The sequence below is a fragment of the Nicotiana tabacum genome, chromosome 22, assembly GCF_000715075.1.
Source record: "Nicotiana tabacum cultivar K326 chromosome 22, ASM71507v2, whole genome shotgun sequence".
NCBI lineage: Eukaryota > Viridiplantae > Streptophyta > Magnoliopsida > Solanales > Solanaceae > Nicotiana > Nicotiana tabacum.
The window spans coordinates 81,731,340-81,745,030 of NC_134101.1; the positions used below are offsets into that span (position 1 = coordinate 81,731,340).

The 13,691-nt window shown below is 34.4% G+C and overlaps 1 protein-coding gene across 1 annotated transcript; it reads right to left on the reverse strand.

Moving 5' to 3' along the window:
• Nucleotides 1-656: 656 nt before the first annotated feature.
• Nucleotides 657-11,014, reverse strand: LOC107820277 (nicotinate phosphoribosyltransferase 2). The gene is made up of 16 exons (XM_016646536.2): nucleotides 10,751-11,014; nucleotides 10,429-10,617; nucleotides 8,995-9,142; nucleotides 8,350-8,469; nucleotides 8,076-8,210; nucleotides 7,922-7,983; nucleotides 6,747-6,822; nucleotides 5,671-5,772; nucleotides 4,515-4,631; nucleotides 4,121-4,179; nucleotides 3,259-3,433; nucleotides 2,556-2,690; nucleotides 2,348-2,446; nucleotides 2,104-2,212; nucleotides 1,244-1,356; nucleotides 657-925 (listed from the first exon to the last, which is right to left on the reverse strand). Exons 2-16 carry the CDS (start codon nucleotides 10,596-10,598, stop codon nucleotides 848-850), a joined length of 1,698 nt encoding a protein of 565 aa, XP_016502022.1. The 5' UTR covers nucleotides 10,599-10,617; nucleotides 10,751-11,014; the 3' UTR covers nucleotides 657-847.
• Nucleotides 11,015-13,691: the final 2,677 nt, after the last annotated feature.

The following is a 13,691-nucleotide window of genomic DNA, read 5'->3' on the forward strand; positions in this document are numbered from 1 at the left end:
GAGTTCTAGTGTACTTATACTGGAACTCCATCATATTATGCTGGAGTTCCAGTATACTTATCCTGGAACTACAGTATAATATGATGGAGTCCAAATATACTTATGCTAGAACTCCAGCATAATATACTAGCATATTTTTCGAGTTTTGAACAGTGTTTTCGCTCAGATTTATCTTTACATGAAAAGTGGCTAAATTTTGATTACTTTTGAAAGCGTGGCTATTTTTGAATGACCACTTGAAAATCTAGCTATTTTTTGAATTTCTCCCTAATTTGCATGCTCATTCCAAGCTCGATATACTATTTATGTAAATAAGAATCCCCTTCATTATATAATTTCTTTATAAAAATAGATATAAAATTTATGGGGCAATTTTAGAAGTATATTTTGTACTATAACCCTTCCTATCCGGTAGAAAAGGACCCCATGATCCTGAACGGATCTTAGGGGTTGCAAATATCAAATATGTCTATAAAGAGCAGATAATAATTGTTTTAGTGTTTATAATTGATGACTTCCGTGTAATATTAATTGATGGATTCTCGTTTATAAGTGCTACAAGATCTTGGGTATATTGGAACATTGTCTCTATGAAATATACATTTCGGTTCCATCGCCAAGAACTGAAGTAGCTAGTTGAGGAACAAAAGAAATAATGGTAACGAAGAAAGAGAAACTGACTTTTATTCACTTCTTACACATCCAAGGGATCTTATACATTCCACTTGGAAAAAATAAAAAATAAAAAAAAGGAAAATGATGTACATGTTATTGGAAGATCCTTTTCTGAACAAACTATACTCCACTATAAAAAATCTTTCAAAAATTCTATTCTTTCATTTGCTGATCACTGCAACTCCCCAACAGGTGCTTCATTCAGCCAGAGGAAATGGATGAAATCATACAACTTTGCGCTCACACTAACCTGCTCAGTAATTCAACCAAAACCAACAAAATTTGCAAAAGAATGCTTCAGCCAGGGGCGTATGGAGCATATAGTCAATCGGTTCAACTGAACCCCACATTTTCGGCATGGAGCATATACACACACACAATTATATACTATACTTACACATACGTGTGCGTGTGTGAGAGAAATCAGTAAAGTTTCAACAAGTAATAAATTTTGAACCCATAATTTCAAAAGTATGATGAGATCAGTGGTAAGAACATAAAGGTTAAACCCATCAAAATTACTAAAGTTGTACAAGAATTCGAAAGTTGTATTTCTCATCAGCAATACCTTGTATGGTGTTGGGTTCAGCTTTCTCATGTGATCCGGCCGCATTTGCTCCAATTGTTTAATACATCGTTCCCTAATCTCCTTAAAGGGAGGTAGGTCTTCTCGTTTTTTATCTTCAGAAATGATAAAAGCAACATCAATTTTTCCATATTGGATAAATTGTTACAAGAGCAGTTGATTTGGAGGCATGGTCCTTCTGTCGACCATTTTCACCGTTGAGAAAACTGAAGTAGACTTTTTAGAACGATAAAGAGTGTATGAAGTCCAAATCCCAGCAGAGACATAAAAACTTAGGTGATTTTCTTCTTATATGCCTAAGTCTTAATAGGTAGAGTTACCTAGTACCTGTACTAGTGGGAGGTAGCAGCAATTCGGTGGAATAGTCGAGGTGTTCGGAAGCTGATCCAGACACCACCATTATAGAAAATAAAAAAATAGCACATATTTATAAATTTGACACATTACCATTACATAAGAATTGCCAGCAAATGCCACAGAAATTTAATATTTCAACAACAGTTTTTCCTTTTCTTATTGTGGAAATGAGACAAGGAAAAAATTGTACACTCTACTTTTTCTTATCTAAATCATAACCCTCCCCCACCACATAAAATAATTAAATGGCTTGGTTGTGTTTAATGACTAAACCTCCATATGCGATGATTGAACAATGTCCTCATAAAAGCAAAATGTAGCAGTTAGAGGCCCTAGTCACTTAGCAATAACTTGCAAAACTAACATGTAGCTAATTAACTCAGTATCCGATGCATTTTGGAATTGACGAACTGTAGGGTCACATTTTTTCTCAGAAAATTTTCCAGCTTAAAAGTAACTATAATTCTAGAGAAAACAAGTCTCACCTGAACTGCCAGGCCAAAAACACTTTAAAAGCTCCTCAACACGCTGGGGTACGACATATGCCCTTTTAGATTCACTAAATGGATGACGGCACAAAATTCGTTCACCTACCTGTCAATATTTCTTTCTCTGTTAACCATTGTATACACCAGATAAATCTTAAGGACCGCAACTTAAGAACTAGACATGACAAGCTTTGATAAATACCGCAGGATGTATTGAAAAAATAAAATAAAAATAAAGTACCTTGGGAGGTGGTTCATTTTCACCGGCCATTATGTCGACAAGGGGATAGCCTTCCTTTCCATACAATCTGAAACACCGTTTTTTACATGGAATAGAGACCTAGAAAGGAAATAGAATGAACCTCCATATTCATGGAATATAGAGGAAATAGAATGAAATCCATATTGGATCTCAAATGCCTACAGAGTGTAGTATAGCTTCAGCAAACCTTTGTAACATCTTCAGAAAGTTTGATCCTTGGTTGATTATTTATTTCAACCAATTTGAAAACAACACCTAGAGCGGGCTGCGCGTAACAGGTAACCAAATGTGTTCCAATACCAAAAGAATCAACCTCGTGCCCCTGTTTAGGAAGTAGGTCAAATTATCTTCCTTTAATCAAGGGAAGAAAATGGAAGGCACTGGATATAAATGCATGAATTCAACTATTCAAGCTATAGCTCAAGAATTTAAGGTTATAAAAATGAAAAGGTGTCCAGTTGGGAGTTCGTACTCATGCCTCCGAATTTCTAAATAACGAACATACACTAGGAGGAAGATTTTATTAGCATATTTTACCGATATATTCTTGCATTATTTTTCCCGATCGACTCATAAGTGCTAATCATGCAAGCGAAACTGAAATGGACGTGAACCGCCATATTTTCATTACTTAACAGTGTGTGTGTTACTTAATACCTAGAGCTCAGGTTACTTCCCAAATCTAGATGCTTCCCTCACTGCTCTAGTTGCAATGTTTACCATCCAAATCCCCCTCCCCCCAACCCCCCACATAAACCCAAAATCAAGAAAGATGCCACTTGCTGCCCTTCATCCATTGGCCTTTACGGGAACAGGAGACGTGATAAAGGTCGAATAACATAGGGCAAGATTCTATTATTATGCCCGTATTATATTCCTGATGCTCTAACCTGTTTATTTAGCGCATCCAGTGTTTCCTCATTAAGGTCATTGCTAGCCGTGATGCTCATCTTTCCAAAACCAGACACTCCAAACTCCTTTTCAATAGTTTGAAAGAATTTCCTGGCTTCACATGACTGATAAGCAAGATCACCAGAGTCTAATCTAATGCCAACTGCTCTATACCTGCAAATATAACATAAGAACAACATACAAAGAAAAAAATTTATGTAAGGCATGGCCATGTTCCAATGACCACAGTAGAAATACAAATACAACAATAAGAAACACTTGGTCAAACAAAATATGGTTTCAACTAAAACAATAAATCCTCAGAGGATAGAACAATTGATTAGGACAGAAAAAGGAGGTAATCATGCTGAGTTCTTATAAGTGGCATAGCTCATTAAAACTAAGAAAGAAAACAGTGTGCTTTGTCGACCAAGCAAAGTGGACAATTTTCCATAACCTAAACACAATGTGCTAAATGGAAAGAATGACCTTGGATCTCTAAGGAGAATCTCAACTCCTTTCTGTTTTTCAGCTCTTTCTTTTTCTTTTTTTCTTTTTTTTTTTTTGGGGGGGGGGGGGGGGGGGGGGGTTATTTGCTTCAGATTCCATTTCCAGACAAATTGTTCTTTAAATTGTAGTTAGATCATCAACTGGAAAGATAAACAATACAACGCATGAGGGAATCAGAATAAAAATAGCACTAGGAGTTCCAGCTGCCATTTTCTCTTCCATACGTGCAATATTACAAAACTTTCAATAGCACACATTTCAATATATTAAGCAGCATATGAAGTAGAGAACATGCATAAAAGAAAGGCAAAATGTGTAAACTAAATAGAACTTATCAAGTGAAGCACTTACCCCAAATCATTAAGTGCAAGCGCAACTGCACAAAAATTTGGAACACCACTTCTCATGACCTGTTAAAGTACATGTTATAGAAGGTCAACATCAACAAGAAAGTTGATAGGACGCCAAAGCAGAATGTAGTCCAAGAACAGAGCGGAAATGCACCATAATACAAACTATAAATAAAATCAAAATAATCCTACAAGCTGAAGTTAGGCCTCAGCTGATAACTGGATACCATGAATAAACTGTTCTCTTCCAAGTAGATTTCCTTAGTTTAAGATACCGACGCAACTTAAATTTGTGCTCTTTCAACTACACATCCTTAGTTTATAGATAACAAGGTCAAGTCCCAAACAGCAAACAAAGTAAAGCAGTGGCATAAGAAATTTAAAGGTGCACTTACATCATAAGTGTCTACAAGGGCCAAAAAGCTTCCAGGAAAGGCGAGCCCATATGAGGTGAAAGCTGCTAACTCACTTTGGTTTGTCTCACTGAAAATTCCACCTAATATGCGTGACCCCTGAAGATAGCACAGTCATCATAACAATCACATCCAAGCTCAAAATGGAAGAAAAGAAGCATCAACCACCTTCATCAACTTAAATTTTGATGATTATCAAGATTTGGGAGTTGCTCAATTTTGATAGAGTATCAATTTCTTGCAACCTCTGATAGAGGAACGGAAAACAGGAAAATAAGGGAGTATGTTTAACTATATTAGAAGTATTTAAATAAAGATCTGTTCAGGAACTAAGAAAATCCCAGATGATACTCAGAAGATTTTGTTTTGTTTTGTTTTTCAGCTTCATTATGGAAGTGCCAAGAGAAGTCTGCAATAGATGAAATTGTTTCCATGTAATCACTCACATATAATAATATTTAGTGAGTTTTGTTATTAATTCTGACATCTAACTTGCCTTGGAAGTAGATAAATCGAATGAGAATGGGAGGGATGAAGGGCCACAACATAGAACGATCTGCTACCACTTATTGTGCAGCCGCTTAAAATGGCATGTGGACTAAACTCCACTTATTGTGCAGCCGCTTAAAATGGCATGTGGACTAAACTCACTCAACTTCAACAGTGAAATTTATCCAAAAAGTTTCTTTCAATGGGAATAACTCATTGGGGATCACAAGTTAGCAATTAGCCACGTATCTACTCAACTGCTCCCCACTTCAAGCTACCACTTAGGTTAAGGTGCATTCACTTCACAAGATCAGAAAAGACAACTTATTGCCCTTACGCAATGGGACTACACCGGTAAAGAGCGAAAAGCATTTACAGCCGGACAACCATCTGAATTGGATAAACCCCCGACACTTCTTAGATAAATCAAATTTTGAGTGATCATAGAAGATAAAAGCCCCAGAGTAGATTAAAATGCAAAGTAAAAAAGGTGAAGCCAAAATAAGGGATACTTGATAGGAAGGGACACATGTCAAAGCGCAAAAGCAGAATGAAATGAAAATTTAGAACAAAATCTGATGACTGAAGATGGAAGTAAATAATAAGCCAACAGGGACACAACACTTAAATTAAGTGGGTGAAATAATACCTTTAATTTATTAAGCCACGTCTTTACCAGACTAACAAAATCCTTACAAACACTAGAGCCATCATGATGTTTAAGTGATTTAACTGTGATCTCGTCTGGGCTCTGCATAATATCAGATTAAATTAGATAACAGATAACTTTGAGCCAGCGTGAGAGATTGAGCATAAAATTATAAGTACTGAGAATCTAGAGACCATTATAATCTAGATAGTCTGTATTTTAGTTGCGTTTATCTTCATTATGAACAAGACGAACCAGACATAACCAATCAATTGAAAGAACCAAACCTTGAAATTAGAAACCATGTATGTCAAAAACCTGGCTTCACTAGTCGACAGCTAACAACTCACTTGCCAAGAAGTGCTAAAGCCAGAAATGAAGATTGCTTTACCATATGGAGAACAAGAAGCAGATATGTGGGAATTCTAATTCACATAAAGCAGATTTCACTTAACTTATTGTAAAGATGCTTGAACATCTCATTGTAAAGCAACGATCCATGACTAAGATTATCACGTGATGCAAGTATATGTCACTGTAATTATACTTGTTCTCCGAGAAATCTTTGTCTGGCAGCCCCTTCCAACAATCAAGGGCACTATTACAGAGTTCACATCATAATCAAATTATATGTCAATCCCAAGCCTCTATTATAGATTTCAAGAAAAAGAAATTTTAGCGACCAAAATCAATTTTTTCCCAATATCCAAATCAGGCTTATTCCTACGACTATCCCAGATGTGTTACAGAATAAATGGTATTTGTGCATCTAAATTAACTAGGAAAACCTAGATGATGACCTGCATCTACGGAAATAACAGTAACAGTGATGATAATACTAATAATAATAGATGTGGAATGAAGGCAAACTAGCATTCATGTAAAAAGGACAAAGATGAATTTAAAAGATTTGATGTTATAAAACACCTTTCGGTTATGCTCCTTATAAAAGCCCAAGTCTCTAAGCAAATATCATTGTGAGTTGTGTGTGACAAACAAACTTTTGAAACACTTACATGCTAAAAATACCACTTATATTACACAGAAGGAAAAGTTGTCGCAAAGGTTCCACCAACCAGAAATGAGCTAACGAAGGCATGGGAATGTGTTCCACGCAACGGGATTCCAAATAACTTCCCAGCTGCCACATTGCTGTCAAACAAAGTTTCCAAGGGAGATATGATCCTCATGGCTAGATTTATATGATAAAATTTTAAATCTCAAAAAGAAAGGAAACAAGTATCACAATGTTCTGGGTTTCACATTCTTCTAATTAAAACATTTTTTTTTAAAGCTAAAAACAGAACATTAAATTGCTGCAAATAAGGCGGTTGAAGATAATCTCAGCAGTTAGAGTTGCTTATCAAGAGAATTTATTCATCTTATTAATCAAAGCACATCGTAAAGCAAAAGGTAAATGAAAACTTATGTTAGAATGATCTCAATTGATGTCATCCACCCATAACAAGGGCCTATTCTAGTGTTTCAAAGTCAAATTGCACTTGATTTTCCAGTGTAGTGATCCTTTTTAGAAAATGTTCAATCTTGTTTCTGGAAGAGCTAACACGAATCCTTTACCTATTAAAATAAATTTGGGAATTTAATAGTATTCGATTTTTTTTTAATAAAAAGAATTAACGAGGCTGGTGACTTCTTATACATTGTGTGAGCTTGCTCTCTTGCTGGTTCATTATCCCGATAAAAGAGGAGGGTTACAGTAGGTTAGCAGTCACCTTATAACAATCAATTTATGATGGATCCTCACTATACATATGAGCTTAAATGAGCGACAAAGACAATGAGGATTCATATAGCTGAGCGCAACTTGCTTGGGATTGAGACCTAGTTGTTGTTGTTGTTGTTGCTGATGGTAACTTCCTATGAACTACTTTTTCAGAAGTCTGGCGATCGAGAGCTATGTTGTTCGGACTCTCCGAAAATGTCGCCCGGTGCGTGTTGGATTCTCCAATAGCGGTGTATTTTAGGAGAATCCGAGACGAGTGCGGCAGTATTTTGGAGAGTTCGCGCAACAGAGGTCAAGAGTGTTCTTAATTATACCAGTTATACAGTGGCACATTTGCAATGTTATGACTGGTTGTAAGATTCTTAAATTTTTTATTCAAAATATAAATTTAGAAAAAAGGATGTCCAGAATGAATTCAAAAACTGCATCTCACTTAGAAAGAAGAATAGATAGTGGCACTTATTTCCTGAAAGCAGATTACAACAGGAGACTTGTGTAAGGAATCACCTTGTTGCATCAAATCCTCCCATGTAGCAATACTTCGAAGCTGATATACCACCATCAGGACCCTACTCATGAAGAAGCAAAGATCACAGCAAAATTTGGAAGAGAGACCTTCCAATTTCAAGTTATCAGAAAGAAATATAAAAAATAAAAAGACCTGTGCTCTTCGAAGCCCAAATTCCAGCAGCAGCTTGGACTTTCCAGCAACAAAACGATGTCTTGCAGCATTAGTAGTGACTAGCGATGCATAGTTTATGAGGTTGACAAAAGCAGTTTCCAGTAGTTGAACCACCTTTTGAGATTCAAAAGCAATCACCAGGCACATTAAAATTGGACATAAATTTGAGAAAATGCATGGAGCATAATTACTGAGAACAATGCATCCTTCAACATACAAGCATGAATAAAAGGATAATTTAATCGGTACTTACAGCAATTGGCCCTTCAATCCTCATCAGTGGTACCTTGGGAAAGACAACTGATCCTTCAGGTATAGAATATATCTCAACATCTGAACAGTTGATTCCTCGAAGGTAGCCATAGAAGGCACCCTACAAAAACCATTCACAGATGCTTATTACTCATGCGCTTAAGACTATAAGTATGTCAATTTATTCTTTAAGAGGTCTTTTGGCTTAGAAATAAATTGTGCAGGGACTATAATATAGGGCATTAATAATGCACAACAACAGCAAATGCAAGATAATAAAGAAGACTATTTTGTCCAAAATTATCGAGATACACTTCAATATGTTTCCAAAACAACATCTAGAATAGAAGTAACAATTCGAAATGAGCCACCAGTTCACTCATAGCAACTCATGCTTATAGTTATCTCATTAATCACCCAGGTTTTATCCTAACGGAGATAACATATTTCACTAAGGTATCATGAAGCAGGAAAATCATTAATCCTCCAGAATTCATGCACAAGTTTCCTATAATGACATATAAAAGCATAAAAACAACTATTAACCCTAAAAGGAAAAAAGGATACAAGCATATTTATGTCACTAGTCAAAAATAACTTTTACACACATAAAGCTGCTTATTTACTTTGTCAATAATGAATCTACCTCACACGTTGGGGGCAATGATGACCTGATAAAAGCTATCTCATCCTCAGTTAATTTGAAATGAGCAATAAATTTTATGCATTCTTCTAACCCAGCGAAAATTGTGTATTCACCACCAAATGGATTCTTCCGAAAATACAAGTCAAACCTGAAATATTCAACCAGATGGGAATAAGCCATTTTGTAGCTCACTTGATTTTAGATGAAAAAACGTTTGCTCGAGAAAAATAAAATAAGAATGTTAGTGTTGTAGACCTAAAATAAACAAATAATGGTGTCCCTCTCTAACAGTGTTGTTCACTCAAATAAATATGGTGGAGCATGTAGAGATCCTGAGTTAGAATCTGAATATCAGCCATTACTCCAAACGCTTTCACAAGTTAGGAAGAAGCAAGAATTAGACCAAACATAGGCATGTTGCTGACATAAAATTAATATAAAAAAAATCCCTGTTTTTTCATTTCAATAAGGCATTGAGATAAATAAACAGTTAGAAATCTTGAGGTGTTGATACTTACCATCTTCACTAAAAAAATGAAAAAAAGAACTCATAGAAACATTTATGGGGTGTCATCTTCAATCGAGACAATGATCAATTACAATCAGGGGCAGAAACACTCTTAGCGAAGCGGTATCGCGTCGAATTTTTTTACTAAATATATGTATTAGTACTGTGTGGAAATAGAAAAATAGGAAAAAATGACACCACTTGACATACATTTCCTCTTGGTGTGTTAGTTATGTGCTTGATTTTGTTCTAAAAGGTTAGAGTTCGAATTTCAACTAGCACATTTTTTTTGCAAATATTTGAAAGAGTCTGCATGGTTAAAAATAGTGATAAAGTAGAATTGAATCCAGGACCTTTTCTAACTTGAAATTCAACAAAACCGATAGACTAAGAATATATATTTTGTCTAGAAGTATGATAATTGAAGTTATAATTCCTGTACGTCTATAAATTATGACACCGATTACATAAATTCCTGCGTACGCCCCTGATTACAATTTTACAGTTCGATACTTCGATCAACAATCCAAATCAATAATTGTCACTAATTCATTTTTTTTTTTTTTTGAAAACCAAGAAATTCTTGAGGGCCAGTTGTGCTGTGGCGGAGCCAAAAACACTGACAAGGGGATTCAAAAAAATCCAGATATACCACACGTAGGATCTGAACCTGCATTTCTCTTATCTTCAGGGATTAAAAATTTTATATACACATAAAAAGAATAATTTTTACCATATTTGCTCGGTATAACTTTCTGACTAAAGGGATTCAATTGAACCCCTTCCTTGCATGTGGCTCCGCCACTGCGCCAGTGGCGCATGGTTCGAACCTCGTGGATATTGTCATTATTTCATTCTATCAAACACATTAAATGCATGGTAAATAAAGATGCATTTGGGTGAAAATGGGAAATGCAGGCACTCACACGGCTCGTTCATCGTGTTTTCCAGCTTTCCAATAAGAATAGGCCATAGTAAACTGATAAAGATCTGTTAAAAGAGGTGTCACCATTGGATTGGTCGGTCCACTAATAACCGCATACTTATTAGGCCGTGTTTGTTCTTTCTTCAACCCATTAGCTACTGCAGCCGCCATGATTCTCCTCTATAGAGTCCTACGATTAATGGATTTATAGACGAAGGAAGTGAAAAGGGACACCCTTGTAGAACACGGTTTCAATGGAATACAACAGAATTGTTCTCTGGTACAACGTTAAAAACTAAGTGGAGATTATTTTGTAAACTTACGATCGATGAGAGTTTATTTTTTGGCCTTTGAATTTCACCAAACAATTCCGTGCCGGTGCCGGTGCCGGTGCCTGCCGCTTCTTCCCTGCTTCAAGAAACAGAGGAAGAGAGGAAGATGGAGGCCCAGCTGTTTGATAAAAGTTTCAGTTTTCGGCCTTTGATGTCACCAAATGCTACACTTCTCGCTTCTGGCTCCTAAGTCCTATCTAACTGTTGGGTTATTTTCACGGAAGTGGCGGATCTAAATTTTTAACAAGCGGACGTAAGTTTGTAGCAATAGACACGAATAATATTAATTTGTGTGCTTGTATTTTTTTAGTTTGTACCGAAAAGAATAAAAAAGATTTATATTTAGTGATAAATTTATTTAAAAAAATTTATTTTACTTTTAATGAGATGACTTATAATTATATAAATATTTATGACTTATTTTATATTATAAGTTTAAAAAAAATAACTCTATGTCCAGCCAAATAACATCACATAAATTAGGACGGATGGAATTATATTTTTCAACTATAGACATAAAATTGATCTTGGAGGATTAAACACTTTATGTGATAAAATACGGGAATAACTTGTGGCTAGAAGTGAAGGCCAACCAAAATCGAATATAGATAAAAAAAATATTTACAAGGGGAGTAGTAGAGTGATTACATCTTTTCGTCTTTAACTAGAGATATCGAAATGGAAAACATCCCATTCAAAGTTTTACTCCCTTAATGAACCTATATTATCAGAATCCAAGGCCACTAAGGCAATGGCCTTAGGCCCCCAAAATATATAAATAATATATACAACATTTAATAATTATGCACTATTGATAGAATTTTTAAATTATTTGGTTAAAATAGTTATAGCTAAAAGTTTTACACATCTTAAATTGTAGTTACTAGTTGTTTCATGTCTTTAATTTGTTCCAAGTTAAATCAATCTTATTAATTAGAACAATTTTTCTTAATTCTTTGAGTGCCTTTGTAGACATTTTTCAATCTACTTTGATAAGTAACTACAATTCGTCCTTGACGTTGGATGACTCTTGAAACATAGTAATTACTATATTATTTTTTTGTTTTAACTTATATTTAGAATTAAAAGTGATAAGAGAAACTGTATAAGTAGAAGAATACTCTAATTGGCAAACTCAATCAGGTAGAAAGTATTAACTTAATTACCATTAACAATTTCTATATTAGATGTCTCGGTTGAAAAAAAATTTCAAAACTAAATCAATAAAGTTCAACATAATAACACAAGAGTGATTAAACAAATTTGTTTTTTGGCAATAAATAAAACTGATTATAACTTCTTTAGATTCGATAAATTATAAGAATAAAAAATATAATTAAAAAAAATTAAGGCCTCACCTTCTATTTCCGCCTTAGGCTTCATAATTATGTCGAGCCGCCCATGTCGGAGTCCCATACCAATAAAACTTATTCCACACAAATCTAGATTAATTGAATTTCGAATAGGAGATGGTCATACATTCAGTCCAATGTTAATCTCGGGGTCGGGGGGATTAGTGGATATTGTCATTTGGAGAATAAAGAAAGACCAAAGCCTGTCCCTTTCACTAATGACCGATCGAGACTCGTGGATCTACTTCTTCCAGTTGCCACTCGACATTTCTTCAACAAACACCCATCATTCTTTCTTCTCTTTTCCTTTTTTTTTTTGTGTGTGGCATTAGTGTTTATAAAAATCTAAAAAATCGAATCAAATCGATACTTTTTGGTTTAGTTTGATTCTGAATTTTAAAAATCGATCAAATTTGGTTTGATTTTGGTTTAAATCAGAAAAAAATCAAACCAAATCGACTATAGAAGTAGTTATTTCAAATTTATTATTACACACACATATATATGTATTTTTCAAAAAATTAATGATAAATATTAATAGTTTGCACTTTTAATATAGTTCTTTACCTTTACATTCTAGTTTGATTGATAGTTTTCTTTTGTTAAGTGTAAGAATCTATTTCGTGTTAAAAATAATATATTTTTGATTGAGTCCTTAAATTATTCATCATTATTTGATTCAATTATCATCAATATATCTTGGTAAATAATAGATTTCTCAAAGGGCAATTGATTTGATAGTATTACGTTGAAATGTGGTCGTCGGAATATGTGCTTGGTAGTGTATATCTTATATTTAAGAGAAAACCGATAAATAATTGAAAAAAAAACTGAAAAACCGACAAAATTCGACATAAACCGAATTGAGAAAAAACCAACTTAATTAGTTTGATTTGGTTCTAATATTTGAAAAATTAATTTACTTGATTTGACATCTTTTAAGGGAAAAATCGATCCAAACCGAACTATGAATACTCATGTAGTGTGTGTTTTGCGTCTGTAATGTGCAATAAGGGATCAAGGAGAAATGGACGGTTGCCCTTCCAGTACGCTAGTAGCCAACAACATGCACAAGTTTAGTTGATAACTATGAGTAAACAAAGTACAATAAAAATTGATTTTCCTTTTTGACTGTGAAAAGTCTATTCTTATCTCCTTTTGTGGGCTACTATTAAAGATTACATGTATATGTTTTGGAATAATCGTAAAAACAATATTTACACAATGAAATTTTTTAAAAAGTTTAAGTCGTATACGCAAGTAACCTTTTTAAATATAAATATCTTGAAAATGACTTGATAACAAGTAACTTGTTATAAATATATTTTATTATAGATGTTGATTTAGTATTCCGTTGTAAATAAACTTTCTGAAGAAGTTTATCCATATGAGACTCCACCGTAAATATGTTTATTTATTTAAGTACTCTATTGAAAATAAGCTTCCTGAAGAAGTTTATCACTTCGATACCCGGTTATGGATAAACATTACCCCCGGTAGAAGATTATTCATACCGGGTATAATAAGCTTATTCTTTCAGTACCCAGTTATGGATAAATATTACCCCGGTAGAAGATTAT

What these genes read in the sequence shown, in the direction of transcription:
- LOC107820277 (XM_016646536.2), bottom strand. Translation starts at nt 10,598, where the DNA reads ATGGCGGCTGCAGTAGCTAATGGGTTGAAGAAAGAACAAACACGGCCT. An exon ending in TTGGGCTTCGAAGAGCACAG is followed by an intron (nt 7,984 to 8,075) that starts GTCTTTTTATTT and finishes CTTCATGAGTAG; the next exon opens with GGTCCTGATGGTGGTATATC. An exon ending in TTTCTGAAGATGTTACAAAG is followed by an intron (nt 2,447 to 2,555) that starts GTTTGCTGAAGC and finishes TTTCCTTTCTAG; the next exon opens with GTCTCTATTCCATGTAAAAA.